Consider the following 15,888-nt stretch of genomic DNA (forward strand, 5'->3'; position numbering starts at 1 on the left):
GGGGGCTGACTCAAGATTCCGTCCTCAGCGAAAGCGCCGCCCTCCCGCCAGGGGGAATCTTCGGCCGGCGACGATGAGGCTTCGCTAGAAGCCGACCGTTCGACGAGGGCCGGGGTTCCGTCCGGGCCCTTCCCCTCGGGGGAGCGGCGCGATGGCCGAGGGCATCCTCCTCCTAACAGGATCCAGCTCCGACGGAGAAGCCTCGGGGGTCTGTTCCAGGGCGCGCCGCCGGCGCCAGCTCAGAAGAAAGCGGAGGCGGTGCTGCCTGCAGGCAGCCTCGGTGAGTGTCGCGCGGGCCTTGCCAGGAAGAAAGATGGAGGCGCTTCCGCTCTCTGCCGGGTGGCTCCCCCTCAGCGGCGGGTCGGCGCGGACCCCTTGAGCTGCCGGGGGGCTCCGAGGCTTGCTGGGCCGGGCGGGTGTGGCTTCAGCGGCGGGTCTGGCCGGGGAGGCTGTCCCCGCTTCCCCTCCAGCGGCGCCTGGCTCGAATTCGCGCTGAGCGGGCGCCAAGCGATGCTGGGAAGGCTCGGACGAGTTCGGTCTTGGGGAATGCCCGTGCTCTGCGCTCCAGGCGCTGGCAAACTTGTCGGCACTTGTCTGGCTCCAGGGGGTTTGGGAAGTACTCTAGTAGTCGTGCTTGGGAGCGAGGTTCCCACGACGAGCCGCTGAAGAGGCTCGTTTGCAAGGTCTGAGTGAACAGAATCGGGCTTGCTAGACGGTAGGAAAACCCGTTTTGACAGGAAATCTTCTGCCGGGTAGTGGTGGTGGTGGGGAGATGCCAATAGATGTGTCTCTGTCTATCCCACAACAAAGAGCTAAGCTTTCTTTAACACAGCGTCAAGGTATCTCCTTTCATACAAACGCGGGAAGGTCTGAAGAACTTATGGAGATGGGATCTCTCAGTACAAACTGTGCTAGTTTCCTTCTTGGAACACTGCCACACTTTCCTGATGTTTGAGCTGGTCGTTCTAGCGATTACATTTTTATCAGAGGATAGGATGGCGCACCTGATTTCTCCCTCCTTCCACTTCCTCCTCACTGCAGTCTTGTGAGGTGGGTTTGTCAGACAGAAAATGACAGGTCCAAGGCCACCCAGTAGCTTTGTGGGGGGACGACAAACCTGGGTTTGCTGGCTTTTAGTCTGACTCGCTGACCATGGTTCCCATACTAGCTCTCCTCTTGTTGGGGATCTGAATCTAGCTCTCCCCTTGCTGATGGCAGTTGCTCTTCTGTGCAGCCATTGCCCAGAGCTGGAACTGCTTCAGGGCAGTGCCAATGCAGATAAGGGAAAATGAAATCCGACTGGAACCGGTGGCCACAGTTGGCAGCCATGGAAGCAAAGTGATAAAAAGAGAGTGAATTGGTGTTTAAATTGAGGGGTGCCAAAAATGGTTCAATGCAAAAGCTAAAAATAAGGGTACTGGGCTTCCATGCAGGAACAGGGTTTAAAACAGAATAGATGGGACGCTGTGGAATGATGTTGGAGAGGAATGCCCCAAGAAGAAATGGCAGCCCCAGGGTTGCATAGTAGTTTCTATATGAATGACAATGAAATGTGCAGAATTAGAACAGAATGAAATTTCCCCACGGTGAAATGCCGTGCAATAATTGCCTGTGCAGTATGGCATCATAGTGCCAGTCTTGACAACAGAATGAGTTCACTAGACTGAATCCTAGGTGGAACAAAACTACTGTGCCAAGAGGAAAATGTTCGTAATTCTGCAGTGGAAGCCTTTATTTTGCTAACAATTTCTGGGAACAGTTATGGTACTAATATTTTGCTCTGCCACTTGTTCACAGCCATTTTATGTGGACAGCAGAGAATATACTCCAAAAGTAATCATTTGCTCAGCATCTCTCTGTTCTTACATTTCCTCCAGAAACTGCCATCTCCTGATGGAAGTTTTCTCATTCCAGTTTTCAATCTTAGTTCTTTGTTTCCAGTTGTTTCTTTATAAAATTACTAAAGCTAGTATCACTTAGACAAATTGTTAAAATCTTTTGTTATATTTCCTGACATAAGTCAAATTCTATATAGTTCAAGTTTGAGTCTCTCCAAATTTATATTATACACTAGCAGTAAAGCCCGTTGTGAAAGCAATACAACGAGATCTAGAAAGAGGCTCTGGGGGAGTGCTCTGGCTTTGGGCAAAAAGTGTCAATTTGCTGTGGTGACCTCAGCAGGGTATAATGACAGAGTCCACTGTTTTCTCCAGAGGAACTGATCTCTGCTACCTGAAGAGCAGTTGTAATTGTGAGTGATCTGTAGCCCTCACCTGGAGATTGGCAGCAATTGTTACCCAGGACAAAGTGGCTGGTTTGGAGGGTGTAGTCTATGGCATTCTACCTGTCTGAGGTCCCACCCCTCTGCAAACCCCACCCTCTCCAGGCTCCACCCCTCAAATCCCCAGGAATTTGTCAGCATGTAGTTGGCAACCCCATCTCCTTCCCAGCTAACCATCAACCTACCATTATCTGCCCCTTTGACTTCAGCTGACTTCTGCCCTCCCTTCTGCAGAGCAGTTGTAATTCTGAGTGCTCTCCAGCCCTCACCTGGAGATTGGCAACAATGGTTCCCTATGTGGGACTGACTGGTTTGGAGGGTGGAGTCTATGGCAGTGTACCTGTCTGAGGTCCCACCCCTCCTCAAACCTCACCCTCTTCAGGCTCCATCCCTCAAATCTCCAGGAATTTCCCATCTGGAGTTGGCAACCCTATCAGGACTGGCCCCAATGTGTTTTCTCCCAAAGGCCAAAGTAGGTGACAGGACCAAGCTTAGTTGCCTACCAACAGGCACTGAGGGGAATGTAGGGTTGCCAGCTCTAAGGAGGGAAATACCTGGAGGTTTGGGGGGTGGATTCTGTAGAGGGCAGCATTGGGCGGGGGGGCGAGGCGGAAGGACTCAGCAGGTATAATGTCATAGGGTCTACCCTCCAAAGCATCCATTTTCTCCAGGGGAACTGATCTCTGTCATCTGGAGATCAATTGTAACAGTGGGAGATCTCCAGGTCCCACCTGGAGATTGGCAACCCTAGGGGAAAGTCAGCTGCACAGCAGGGGGTTGAAGAGAATGGTTTGATGGCTGCTGGGCCAAGGGGGGGGGAGGAGTATGAGGTGTGGAATGGAGTGACGTCCAATCAGCTTCCATATGCAAAAGACCTTGAAGGTTCCATATGCAATTGACATTCCAAATGCCTTGCGGGGAGGGGGGTGAGTTTGAGGTGTGGAATGCAGTGAAGTCCAATCAGCTTCCATATGCAAAAGACCTTGAAACACTGGGCGGGACTGCACAAAGCAGCCAGTCAACCCAGCCCGCGTCTTCTGACTGATGGTTCAAGCGTCCATACACTAAAGGAGTGCATTTTAGAACTTTGGCACCCACTATTCAATTATATATAAGGAGAGATATTCATAGTTCTTGGTCTTCAAAGTTTGTTTCTACCCAGTCATAAAATAGTGTCCAGTTGTTTCTTACATTTTGTTTACTTCTGCAACAAACCCTTGAGGTTTATCTTTAGCATATCTAGATTCTAGCTGTACTCTTGTCCACCAATCCAAATGTGTATCTTGTTCCTCTAGTTCTTCTTTGGACTTCAACCTGTCTTTCTTTCCTATTAAATCTTCATATCTAAATACTATTTTCTTCTCCGATAGTCTAGGTTGAGTGAACGCTTCCACTGGAGAGACCCATTTCAGGATTTTCACATACATTTTATGCCTTATTCTTTCCCATACTAACAGCAATGCTTTCCTCACCAAGTGGTTTTCAAAATATTTATGATTATCTGCTTTTTGATACCAAAGGTAGGCATGCCATCCTAGCTTTAAATCATGTCCCTCCAATTTTAATAGTCTCGTATTTTCCATTCTTTGATCCATGTCAGTGCACAAGCATTATAATATGTTCCCCAGTCTGGAAGACCAAAGCCTGCATTCTGCTTAAAGTCCTGTAATGCCTTCAGTTTTTTTCTAGGTTTCTTCCCTTGCCATATAAATTTCATTGTTCTTTTGTTCAATTGCTGGAAGTATGATTGTTTCAATAATATTGGAATAGTTTGAAAAAGAAAAATAAATTTAGGAAGTATGTTCATTTTGATTGCAGCTATTCTTCCCATAAATGACAACTGTAAGTTATTCTATTTTTCCAAATCTTTTTGGATTTCTTTAAGTAGTTTCATGTAATTATCTTCCATCAGAGAACTACATTTATTTGTCAAGGTAATACCTAAATATTTCACTTTAGTTTCTAATTGCAATCCTGTTTTCTCAACCAGCTCTTTTGTTATAGATTGTGTTATATCCTTTGTAATAATCCTTGTCTTTTGTCTGTTCACTTTCATTCCTGCCATCTCTCCAAATTCCATTAATTAAAAAAAAAAGTTCTTCATCAGGCTGTTTATAAAAGTGCTGGCATCTTCTAAGATAAAAGCTAAATCGTTCACAAAGGCTTATACTGTATATTCTTCTTCACGTATTCTTGTTCCTCTGATATTTTTTATCTTCTCTGATCAAGTTATTTAATACTTCCAAAGTGAGAATAAATATTAACAGGGATAACGGACATCCTTGTCTCGTTCCCTTCTCAATTATGATTTTATTTGTTCTTTGAGTGGGGTCTTCTACTTTTGTTTTTCTTTTTTTAAATAATTTTTAATTGTTTTTATACACTACACAATTACAGGAAAGGGGAATGGATCACTAAGACTAAAAAAAAAGCGAAACTAAGGCAAGGATCATATTTCAAAAGTTACAGTCTTGTCTGTCGTTCTTACAAAACCTTACAGTAAAATATAAGCTCTGTGATCAATGTCTTAATTCCTTAATAAAGCTGACTTGAGCCATTAACGCTAATCTACAGGTAGTTTATACTCCATTATGTTTTGTTCTTCTTGTTTATTTTTCATGTTTACTTCTCTTGTTTTTCAGTTGAACTTTAAGTAATTTAGGGGCAGTCTCTCCTTTTTCCAAGTCCGAAACCTCAGAGGTACTACCAGAACTGCTTGAGGTGTCTTCTGATTCACATTCGCTTTTCTCTTCTTGGATACTGTCCTTATTTTTCCTTTCATTTTTCATCGGACGTTGTTGTTGTTCAAAAAAGTCTTTAGCTTTCTGGGCAGAGTCAATCCTGATCTTCTATAATTAAAAAGAAGTCCTTCTGGGAATATCCATCTGTAGGGGGTTGAGTTATTTTGTAAGAAGGAAGTTAAGTCTTTGTATTGTCATCTTCGTTTTCATACCTCAAATGGAATATCTTTTAAGGTTCTTGTTTCTTGGTCTTTCACTTTCAGGGTTTTCCCAAATGTTGCTTTCAAGACTCTTTAATTAAAATTTTTAATAAAAAAAAAAGACTGCGTCTCTAGTAGATCTTTTGGAAAATGAAACAAATATTCACCAGGTAGCTTATTTTTCTTAATAAAGTCCAGGTAAGTTCGATAGGCCAAGTCCATATCATTTTGTAATAGATCTTGTTTAAGCTCCATCACTGGTGCTAATGCTTGACTTAATAGTTCTTTCCCCTTTCTGTTCTGTGATACCCTGGAAGCATAGGACATACATTGATCTCTCCATTTGTAGTTGCAACAATTGTCCTTTATCAGAAATTCACTGTTTTCCCACTTCTTCCAACTTCTGTTTAATATCTTTTGTTTTTGCCTCCGCTTTCTTAAGGGCTATATCAGTCTTATCCGCTCTTTTGTCAATTCCCATCAGTTGCTTTTGAACACCATGGAGTTTGTTGTTGATGTTAGACATCTGCTCCAGTAGAGGGTGCAGTGCCATTGCAAGCATGTTGGAGAAATCAGTAGCTGTTTCCGGCGTTCAGGTAGGAGTTGTTGGTTGGGTAGTTCCTGTAGGAGGTTTCTTCTCCGGCACCATTCTTCTTCCTCTACCAGACATTGTTTACACTAGAAAAAATATTTTTAGTTTAAAGTAAAAGTTCTTCGATTTACATGCGCTTTGGACTATTTTGCACCTTCCAGTTTTGTTTACAGTCTCTCTCGGTCAGTATCTTTTTTTCCCTCTTGGCTTGTTGCTTGGGAACCGTTAAGTTTCACGGGGTGCGGGGAATCCCCAACTCCTTCCTTCCCACTATTTCGTCTTGAAGATAGTTCTGTTCGTTTTAACGTGGCTCAGCTGCTTAGAGGGGAATTGCTTAATTCACAGTTTATTGCTTTTAAAGTGTAGTAAGAATGTGTTTACGCTTGATCTCTAGACGCCATAACGGCTTTACGGCAGCAGGACCTCTTGGAGTAAGGGGAACCTCAATTCCTTGGCTGTTGCCTTGGAAGAGGCACTCCTCTGCACCCCAGGCAGAAAGCCCCCTGCAAGGGCTCCAGGGAGGCTTGGAATCATCCAAGACCCCTCCTGTCCACCGTGACTCGGCGTGTCCTCATTAGAGCTCGATGGGACGTGTCCAACCTGTGAGATACTAAAACCGGAAGTTGGTTTTCTTTCTTTTTTTTTTTTTTTTGGTAAACAAATTTTATTTTCTCAGGAATACAACATATAAAACATTTCATTCTATCAATTGTCTACCCCATTCCCAGTTCCTCCCCTCCCTCCAATGGCTTCCCACAATGCTTCCACCCCTGCTCCAAATTACTTCATATCATCAACAATATCAGTTTTTCATCATTACAATCTAAAGATAACATCGTTTGACTTAATATTGATCTAAACATATTAAGTTTTGTTTCACATCCCAGTTCTTTTCCAGATAAATTTTAAAATCATTCCATTCTCCAAAAAACTCATCGTCTTCTTTGTTATTCAGTTTTTTTGTAATCTTATCCATTTGTGCCATGAACAGAACTTTTTGTATCCATTCTTCAACCTCTGGTACCTTTTCTGTCTTCCAAAACTGAGCATAAATCATTCTCGCTGTCACTATCAGGTACCAGAGTAAAGTTTTTTTAGTCGTATTGACTTCTTCCATTTTGAGTCCCAAAAGCAGAATTTCCGGTGCTTTTTTAAAAGAACATTTCAGTATTTTTTGCATTTCATTGTGGACTTTTGTCCAAAAGTCTACAGCTTTCTCACAAGTCCACCACATATGATAAAATGAGCCCTCATGCCTCTTACATTTCCAACATTTGTTTGACATATTTTGATTCATATTTGCAATCTTCTTAGGTGTCATGTACCACCTATACATCATCTTATAACAATTTTCTTTAACATTAGTACATGTCGAGATCTTAATAGAGTTTTTCCACAAATATTCCCAAGTTTCCATATCCACTTCCTTATTCATATTAATAGCCCATTTTAACATTTGTTCTTTAACAGTTTCATCTTCAGTATACCATTTTAACAACACCTTATACATTTTAGAAATATTTTTTCCTCCTCCACTCTCCCATACCTTTTCAATTTCATTTTTTTCCTCTCTAAAACCATAGTTTTTTTTGTCAGATCTAAAAAGATCATAAATCTGCATATATTTCAACCACTCATATTCATATTCAATTTCATTCTGCTTTTTCATTACCCACTCTGTTCCCTCTTTTTTAATTAAATCTCTATATGGCAACCAGTCTCTACCTCGCTGTCTTGAGTAAGATATCAACACTTCTACTGGTACAATCCACAATGGTCTTAAGTCACTCTGGTACTTCTTATATCTTGTCCATACCATATACAAAGCTTTTCTCACCAAGTGAAGTTTAAAAAAACTGTCCATTTTTATCTTGTCATACCATAAATATGCATGCCAGCCAAATCTACAATCATGCCCTTCCAACCCCAACAATCTGTCATTTTCAAGCTTCACCCATTGATCCATCCATGTTAGACAAACCGCTTCATAATATAGTCTAAGATTTGGCATTTGTAGACCTCCTCTTTCTTTGGCATCACAAAGTATTTTCATTTTGATCCTTGGTTTCTTGCCTGCCCAAACAAATTTTGACAACTCTTGTTGCCACTTGGCCAACAAATCCGTTTTATGCAGAATTGGTATTGTTTGGAACAGGAACATCAAACGTGGTAGGACATTCATTTTTATAACTGATATTCTTCCCATCAGTGATAAGTTCATTTTATCCCATTTCTTAAAATCTTGAGTCAGCTTAGTCCATAATTTCTCATAATTATTCTTATATAGGTCTATATTTTTTGCCGTTAATTCAATTCCAAGGTATTTTGTTTTTTTAACTACTTCACATTGTACCAGTTCTTGTAGTTCCACTTGTTTTTGTTTGATCATGTTTTTACATATAAGTTTTGTTTTATTCTTATTTACGTAAAAGCCGGCCAATTCTCCAAACTCCTTTATTTTTTGAAAAAGCAATGTCAATTTTTCTGTTGGGTTTTCCACCATAAACATTACATCGTCTGCAAATGCTCGATATTTGTATTGGTGTCCTTTATGTGTCAAGCCCTTTATTTCTTGATCGTACTGTATTTTTTGTAAAAGTATTTCCAATACCCAGATAAATAATAACGGTGATAACGGACAACCTTGCCTTGTTCCTTTCTGTACTTTGAAGTTATCTGTCAGTTCTTTATTCACATTTATTTTAGCTCTTTGTTCAGAATAGATAGCTTCAATACAATTTCTAAAATGTTGTCCCGCTTCAATCTTTTCCATCATCTGGTGCATAAAATTCCAATTAAGATTGTCAAAAGCTTTTTCTGCATCAACAAACAGAAAAGCTACTTCTTTTTCTGGGTGCTTTTCATAATATTCAATTGCGTCCATTACTATTCTTACATTGTCTCTAATCTGCCTTTTGGGTAAAAAGCCCGCTTGATCTTCAGAAATTACCGTTTGTAAATAGTTTTTCACCCTTTCTGCAATAATTTTTGCAAAGATTTTATAATCGTTGTTCAAAAGAGATATTGGCCTGTAGTTCTTTACATTTGTTGAATCTTGTCCTTCCTTTGGAATCAAAGAAATAATTGCTTCTTTCCATGAGTCCGGCACCTTTTTGTTTTCTCTTATTTCGTTGGTTAAAGCTTCCAGGACCGGGGAAATTTCTTCTTTCATCTTTTTGTAGAATTTCGCTGTAAATCCGTCCGGCCCAGGCGCCTTCCCCAACTTTGTCTCTTCTATTGCCTTCATCACTTCTTCTTTTTGAATTGGACCATTTAATAAATCTTTGTATTCCTTACTTATTTTTGGTAGTGGAATCTCCTTTAAATATGTTTTAATCTTCTCAAGATCAACTCTAGTTGTTTGGAATAGTTTAGCATAATACTTGAAGAAACATCTCTTTATTCCATTAGGATCAACGAACTCTTTTCCATCTTCTATTATTTTGGTTATCATTCTTCTCTCTCTTCTAGCCTTAAGTTGCCAAGCTAAGTATTTTCCCGGTTTGTTCGCCCCTTCAAAAGATTTCTGTTGTAACTTCTTTAAATTCCAATACATTTCCTGATTCCAAGTCTCATTCAGTTGTTCCTTCAGCAACTTTAATTCTTTAATAATTTGCTTTTTTCCAGGCTTCTTTTTTAATTCCTTTTCTTTCTGAGCAATTTTTTCTAACACTTCTGTTTGTTTTTGAAGTTTTTCCTTTTTTTGCTTCACGTTTTGCGAGATGAGAATTCCTCTCATCACCGCTTTATAAGCATCCCATACAATCTGTATCGGTGTTTCTTTATTTAAATTTTGTTGAAAGAATTGTTTCGTTTCTTCCTTTAACATCTCAATTACCGTTTTCTTATCCAACAAGTCTTCATTAATCCTCCACAGAAAGGGTTTTTTCCTTTCTGTGGAACTCCATACCACCGGATTGTGATCTGAATTACATCTTGGCAAAATTTCAGTCTTATGTGTTTTCATTGATAATTCTTCAGACATCCAAATCATATCAATTCTGGAAAAAGAGCAATGTCTATTGGAATAAAAAGTAAAGTCTTTCTGCATCGGGTTCCATTTCCTCCAAACATCTTCTAATTTTTCTTGCTTAACTAATTCAAAAAAATTCTTTGGCAATTTTCCGCTGAATTCGTTGTCCTTTTGTGGTTTTCTGTCTAGACGATCTATTGTCCCATTAAAGTCTCCGGCCATAATAACTTGCTCATAAGTCAATTGTTGTAATTGGTCAGTTATATCCTTAAAAAATTTTTCCTTTGCTCCATTGGGTGCGTACACGTTGATCAACAATGTTTTTTTCTGCTGAATCATTAATTCCACACCCACGTATCTGCCATCTATGTCCTTAAAAATTTCTGTAGGTTGTAACTCCTTCTTCACATATGTCACAACTCCTTTTTTCTTGTTTGAGGCCGCAGAACAAAATTCAATTCCAAATAAAGCATTCTTTAAATATTTTATATCCTGTTTTCTAATATGTGTTTCTTGCAAGCATATCACGTTGCATTTCTGTTTCTGTATCCAATGATTGATTCTTTTCCTCTTGTTTGGTGAATTTAATCCATTAACATTCCATGACAACAATTTGTACTCCATTATGCGTTTTATTTTAAAGTTCTCCAAAGACGTCCGCATTGTCCGCCTTAAATTTATAAAAGTCCATCATCGATCTGATCTGAATCCTCCCACCTTGATACGTAAAGGATAAACCTTGTGGAATCTCCCATCTATATCTGATGCTCAAAGCTCTGAGTTTGTCCGCCAAGGATTTATACCTTTTCCTGTCTTGCAGTATTGTTCTTGGGAGTTCTCTCATCACCATAATTTTGTTTCCCTCTATTACAAAAGGGACGTTGAATTGCTTCTTGAATATCTCCTCTGTTATTGATCTTGTTACAAATTGTACAATTACATCCCTTGGTAAATTCTTCTTTTCTGCAATTCTGGAGTTCACTCTATAAATCAAATCAAAGTCTGAGTCCATTGACCCTTCCTCCTCGCCCAGAAAAGCCGTTATCACTTCCATCATTTTTTCTTTTAAGTTCTCATTCTCTGTTTCCTTAATGCCTCTGAATCTCAGATGAGTCTGCATCCTTCTGAACTCCATCATTGTCTCTGATCTTGTAATTTGTTGAGTCAAAGAATCTTGTTTCTCTTCTATTTTTTGTATCTTCTCCTCTGTCTCTGTAGTCTTGGTTGCATTTGCTTGAACATCCTTCTTAACTCCTTCCATTTCTTGCTTGATTGAAGTTATTTCTGTAGTAACCAATTCCTTCAATGCTGTTATGTTCTTCTCTTGGACTTCTTCTAGATGTTTCAGATGAATCTGAGTTTGCTTCTCCAGTTGGTCCCCCAATGTTTTTTCTATCTGCTCCCCCATGGCTTGTATTGCCTCTGTCATTCTCTTCTCCATTGCTTCCATGGAGGCCCGGCACCTTTAAAAGTTCCACTGTCTTCCTTTCGCTAATGCCCGTCTAGGAATTCAACTTCCTGGATGTTTCACACGGACCTCTTTCTTTGTGACACCAGCCTGCTCTTCCCACGCTATTGTTCGTGAGTTTCGATTTTACAGTTGCGCACACGGCTCCATCTTCACCACAGGAATGTTAAACAATAAGCGTTTTTACAGTTTTTAAAGGCTTCAATCAACTTTTTTCTCTCCGGAATCGGATTTCTGGGATTTACTATTCATTTTCCGCTCAACCGCTTAATTCAAATTGACTCCAAACTCAGTTCAGGTAAGCGGCACGTTTTTGTTATCTAGCACGTTCAAAACGGGTTTCGCATTGTTTCTTTTAACTCACAGTTGTTGTCCTTCTTCAAAGAAGTCTGCTGACGAAGAATTTATGCCGGTAATCCGGCTCGATCGGCCACTATAGAGTTGCTTGGCACTTGCCTTCTTCGTGGGAGGAGGTCAAAGCCCAATTCAGCTTCTTCCGAAGCTGGATTACGCCAACCTCACACTCCCTCTAGGGCGCTGCTGCCTGCTTGTCCCCCCCCCTCGCTGGGGAGTGATGCGTTGGGCTGTATATTGCCCAAACTGTCAAAAGTGGCCGTCGCTCGCTTCGCACGATCGCGAAACGCTTCAGTCCTCCATCTTAGCCAGACCGGAAGCCTGGTTTTCTTTCTTCTAGTAATGTGATCCCCTGTGTATCAGAGCATTGAGAATATATTAAATGAAATTTGCAAATAGTCCTGGTCTGGCTGGGTCTGTGGGGTCTTTCCTTTCCAATAATCCCTGAAGTTTATTGCCTAAGGCAGGCCTGAGTTTGCCCTTCCTTATACTGTATACAAGACAACTGATCAGAGCTCCTCTGGTTTATTGTTCTCCTCACACTGTGCCTTAGCACCACCTTCACAGCTAAGCCTAATGCATCTAAATATGTCTAAAGTTGGTGTTAGGAATCTTTTGCTGGAGGCTCAAGTTGTGGCTGTAGAGCCAGAGAGTGCTCAGTTCTATGCTGTATCTCTCTGCTCAGGATCTAGAGAGAGCCCTGGATTTCTAACCTAAAACCTTCTGTTACTTTAACTAGAAATTCTGTCTAAGCAAGCAATAAACACTTGCCTAATCAAAGGTCAAGCGTATCAAGCTAGGAAAATATTTTTCTTTTTTTGATTGCAGTATTGTCTTGTTTGTGTGTATTTATAAATGTAACCTTTCAGTTAAGTAAATATGCATGCTTTGATCTGAAGAGGGTTCTGCTAAGCTTATGTCCCCCAGGTTAATGCCTTTGTCCTTTTGGTCAAATTCCTAAGTGAACATTAACTCAATGGAACAAATTTTGTGACCAATGGCACCTTTAAGACCAACGAAAGTTTACTCAAGGTATGAGCTTTCGTATGCACTATGTATCTGAGGAAGTGTGCGTGCACATGCAAACTCATACCTTGACTAAACTTTTGTTGGTCTTAAAGGTGCCACTGGACTCAACATTTGTTCTACTGCTTCAGACCAACACAGTTGCCCACCTGGATCTATTAACCCAATGGTTATCAAACTGTGCAGCAGGACCGAAGTTGTTTGACTCTCACAGAGCAAGACCAGGAGAGAGGAAGATGAGGGTAAGCTGGGAGAAGAAACTTCTGGGAGGCTTGATGGCAAATTTGGGGTTACTTCTGCACAACGTATAAAATGTCTAGCCTGTTGCTCAATAATGCTAAGTAAACAAAATAAAATCTAAAGTTGTTCACTGTTGACTGATGAGAGATTCTTGTGCTTTTATATTGGGGGGGGGGAAGTAGCGTAGAGTTACTTGGCAATTTGGTCATGAGAAGGAGAGGAAGTTTAGAAGCGAGTGTTACTTCAAAAAGTATAAGAGCTGCTGCATTAATGCTTTGAGCTGAACAATTACATGGCTAGAGATCAGAAACTGACGGAATCAAATATTTTAATCAAAGGACCCACTCCTGATAGTAGTAATTTCCAGTAATCTCTCAATAGTTGTTGGCAACTACTAATTTTTGAAGTTCAAGGGTTCCCAGGGCTAATCTGGAGTTATCTGGCGTGACAAGGTGCTCTTCTAATCCAATTTACCTCGGATATTGGGGGAAAGGAGTCTCCAAAAGACCCCAGAGATGTTGCAATTTGTCTTGGGCATCTGAACAGAACAGGTTGAGTACTGCACCTATTATTACCTTTGTAGAAACTAAAGTGATGTAACAGAATGCTGCACTACAGTCCGGGAAACCTAGGCTGCATCCCACTGTGCTTTCATTATTGCTGCAAATGCCAAAGGCATTCACAGTAGCAATAGAGCATCCACAGAGGAGTATTTTCCTTGCTTTCCTTGGTATTCTCATGCCCACCACTCCACTTCTGCACCACCGGAGGGCTTTTTGCTGGCTTTAAAAAGTTGATAGTAGCTATAGTACTAGTAAGGTAAAGGTTCCCTTGCTCGAAAGCCAGTCGAATCCGACTCTAGGGTTGCGGTGCTCATCTCCGTTTCAAAGCCGAAGAGCCAGCGCTGTCCGAAGACATTTCCGTGGTCATGTGGCCGGCATGACTAAACACCAAGGCGCACGGAACGCTGTTACCTTCCCACCGAAGTGGTACCTATTTATCTACTTGCAATTTCTTGCTTTCGAACTGCTAGGTTGGCAGGAGCTGGAACTAGAGACAGGAGCTCACCCTGTCTTGCGGCACCCGGGTCTTGAACCGCTGAACTAATGACCTTTCACAGCCTGCAGTTCCCTATAGTACTGGTAGCTATAGCTATATAGTAGCTATGATACTGTAGCATCTGCTGTTATTTTAAATGGCACAGAGCAGAAAGGAGGGAATGGCAGGCACAAAGGGGTAACAAGGGAAAGTGGTGTTGATAGAGGTGGTAAGATCATATGTACCTAAGTAGGGTTGAGAGAGATTATGCTGAAGCAGGGGGAAACCTCGAGGGTGAACGATTGCACAGTAATGTTGTGGGGACTTCTCCTAATAAACGCTCCACTTTGGGATGCAGGTGCAGCAAAGCATTAGTATAGAAGCAGTCCGAGGGAGACGGCTAGAGCAACAGGGCAGGAAGACTTTGGACAAATCTGATAAGACACAGTCAAAATCTCTATCACAAGGCGTCTTACAGTGTAACTAAAACAGCCATTATAAAAATACATAGACCACAATTAAAAATCACAATTAAGATTGCCAATAAATGAAAAACGAAATTAGTCAAATGCAGTCCTAAATAAAATTGTTATTTTCCAATCTTCAGAGGGACTCACCTGTCCTCTTCTGTGGCAGTCTTCCACTAGCAGGTGAAGACTTTTTTTGTTTCAGTTGCCATTCCCTCAGTGATCCCTCTTTCCTGGCCAGTGTTTAATTGTTTTTGTGTGTGTGTTTGCTCTGGTTTTAATTGTTTTAATTATGTGTGTTTGTTGGTTGTAATGGTTTTTAAGATATTATTTTATTATTCTTAATTTGTTAGCCCCTTAATGGCACTTATAAGGGCAGAACAGTGGGATATAAATTTTGCAATAAATAAATAAATTGCCCCCTTTCTACTCTGAAACTTCCTGGGTGATGTCTCAGCCTAATCTATGTCACAGGGTTGTTGTTATCGTCAAATATGGAGAGGGGAACGTCTATGCCATCCTGTGGTCCTGGAGAAATGTTAATAAATAGATAGGAAATGATTGGCAGATGTGTGCATTTGCAAAGTGCCATCAGGTCGTAGCCGACTTATGGCGACCCCAGAAAGGGGCTTTCAAGGTAAGTGAGAAGCAGAGATGGTTTGCCATTGCCTTCCTCTGCAGAGTCTTCTTTGGTGGTCTCCCTTCCAAGTGCGGACCCTGTTTAGCTTTTGAGATCTGATGATATCATGATCTGTGTGCAGGACTGGGAGCAGGGCCTGGTCACCACCCCCTATAGATGGAAAGCCTGAACACCAGGCCGTGACGTCATCAAAGGTAGTCATAACATTCCCTGAACTCTGCAGTTGCCAGCTACTGTCACAAGTGTTTTAACTTGCAGTTTCTCATGTACTCAACAAGATATTCTCTTGATTCTTTCACTGCAGTATTCCAGACACTTCACACTAGCTTACAGTGTTACTGAGTTCAGTTTCCCTTGCATATTTGAGTGCATGTTTCGTATAATTTACAAGCATATAATAGGGGGAAGTGGTGGATGTCTGTTGTATGATGGTATTGTCAAATAATACTAAGAGTTTAATAACTTCTGGTTTTCAGTATTACTTTTTATTTACCATTGACACAGCATGAGATATTAATATGCACAAACTCATACTTAGGTAAGAAGTAAACTTCAATTATAATCTCCAGTTACCAAAAAAAACAGCTACACTGGATATTGGTGTACAAAGTTCATTGTCAGTACATTCTCAAACATTCAAGGGAACCAACAAATGTAATAGAAAGAGAGTACAACAATCAATCTTCCTATGGAACTTCTTTTGAGTAAATTAGTAAATTAGAGGAAAATATAGAAACTTCACATTGTGGCCTTCAATGAATCTAAATTTCACCAGTTGTCATTTCAGCTCACGTTGTTGCAGTTCAGGGGCAAATTAATCTGAAAGCTCCTATATTTACTTGTTTGGGTGGGGTTTTTTTAATCCTGT

General features: G+C 40.9%; 1 protein-coding gene across 4 annotated transcripts in view; it reads left to right on the forward strand.

Annotated features, from left to right (window-relative positions):
* The window catches only part of SIMC1 (SUMO-interacting motifs containing 1), a 63,158-nt gene that overhangs the window by 6,955 nt on the left and 40,315 nt on the right, over positions 1-15,888 (forward strand). For 3 of the 4 annotated variants that reach the window (XM_015410129.1, XM_015410130.1, XM_015410132.1), the window contains exon 1: positions 79-280. The exons of the other annotated variant lie outside the window; for it this stretch is intronic. In XM_015410129.1, coding sequence (XP_015265615.1) covers positions 152-280 — 129 coding nt within the window. In that variant the 5' untranslated portion in view covers positions 79-151. Of the gene's footprint in view, positions 1-78; positions 281-15,888 lie in introns of those variants that run through there. 4 annotated transcript variants of the gene reach the window in all.

Source organism: Gekko japonicus, unplaced genomic scaffold, assembly GCF_001447785.1.
Source record: "Gekko japonicus isolate JY-2015 unplaced genomic scaffold, Gekko_japonicus_V1.1 scaffold510, whole genome shotgun sequence".
NCBI classification, from domain to species: Eukaryota; Metazoa; Chordata; class Lepidosauria; order Squamata; family Gekkonidae; genus Gekko; species Gekko japonicus.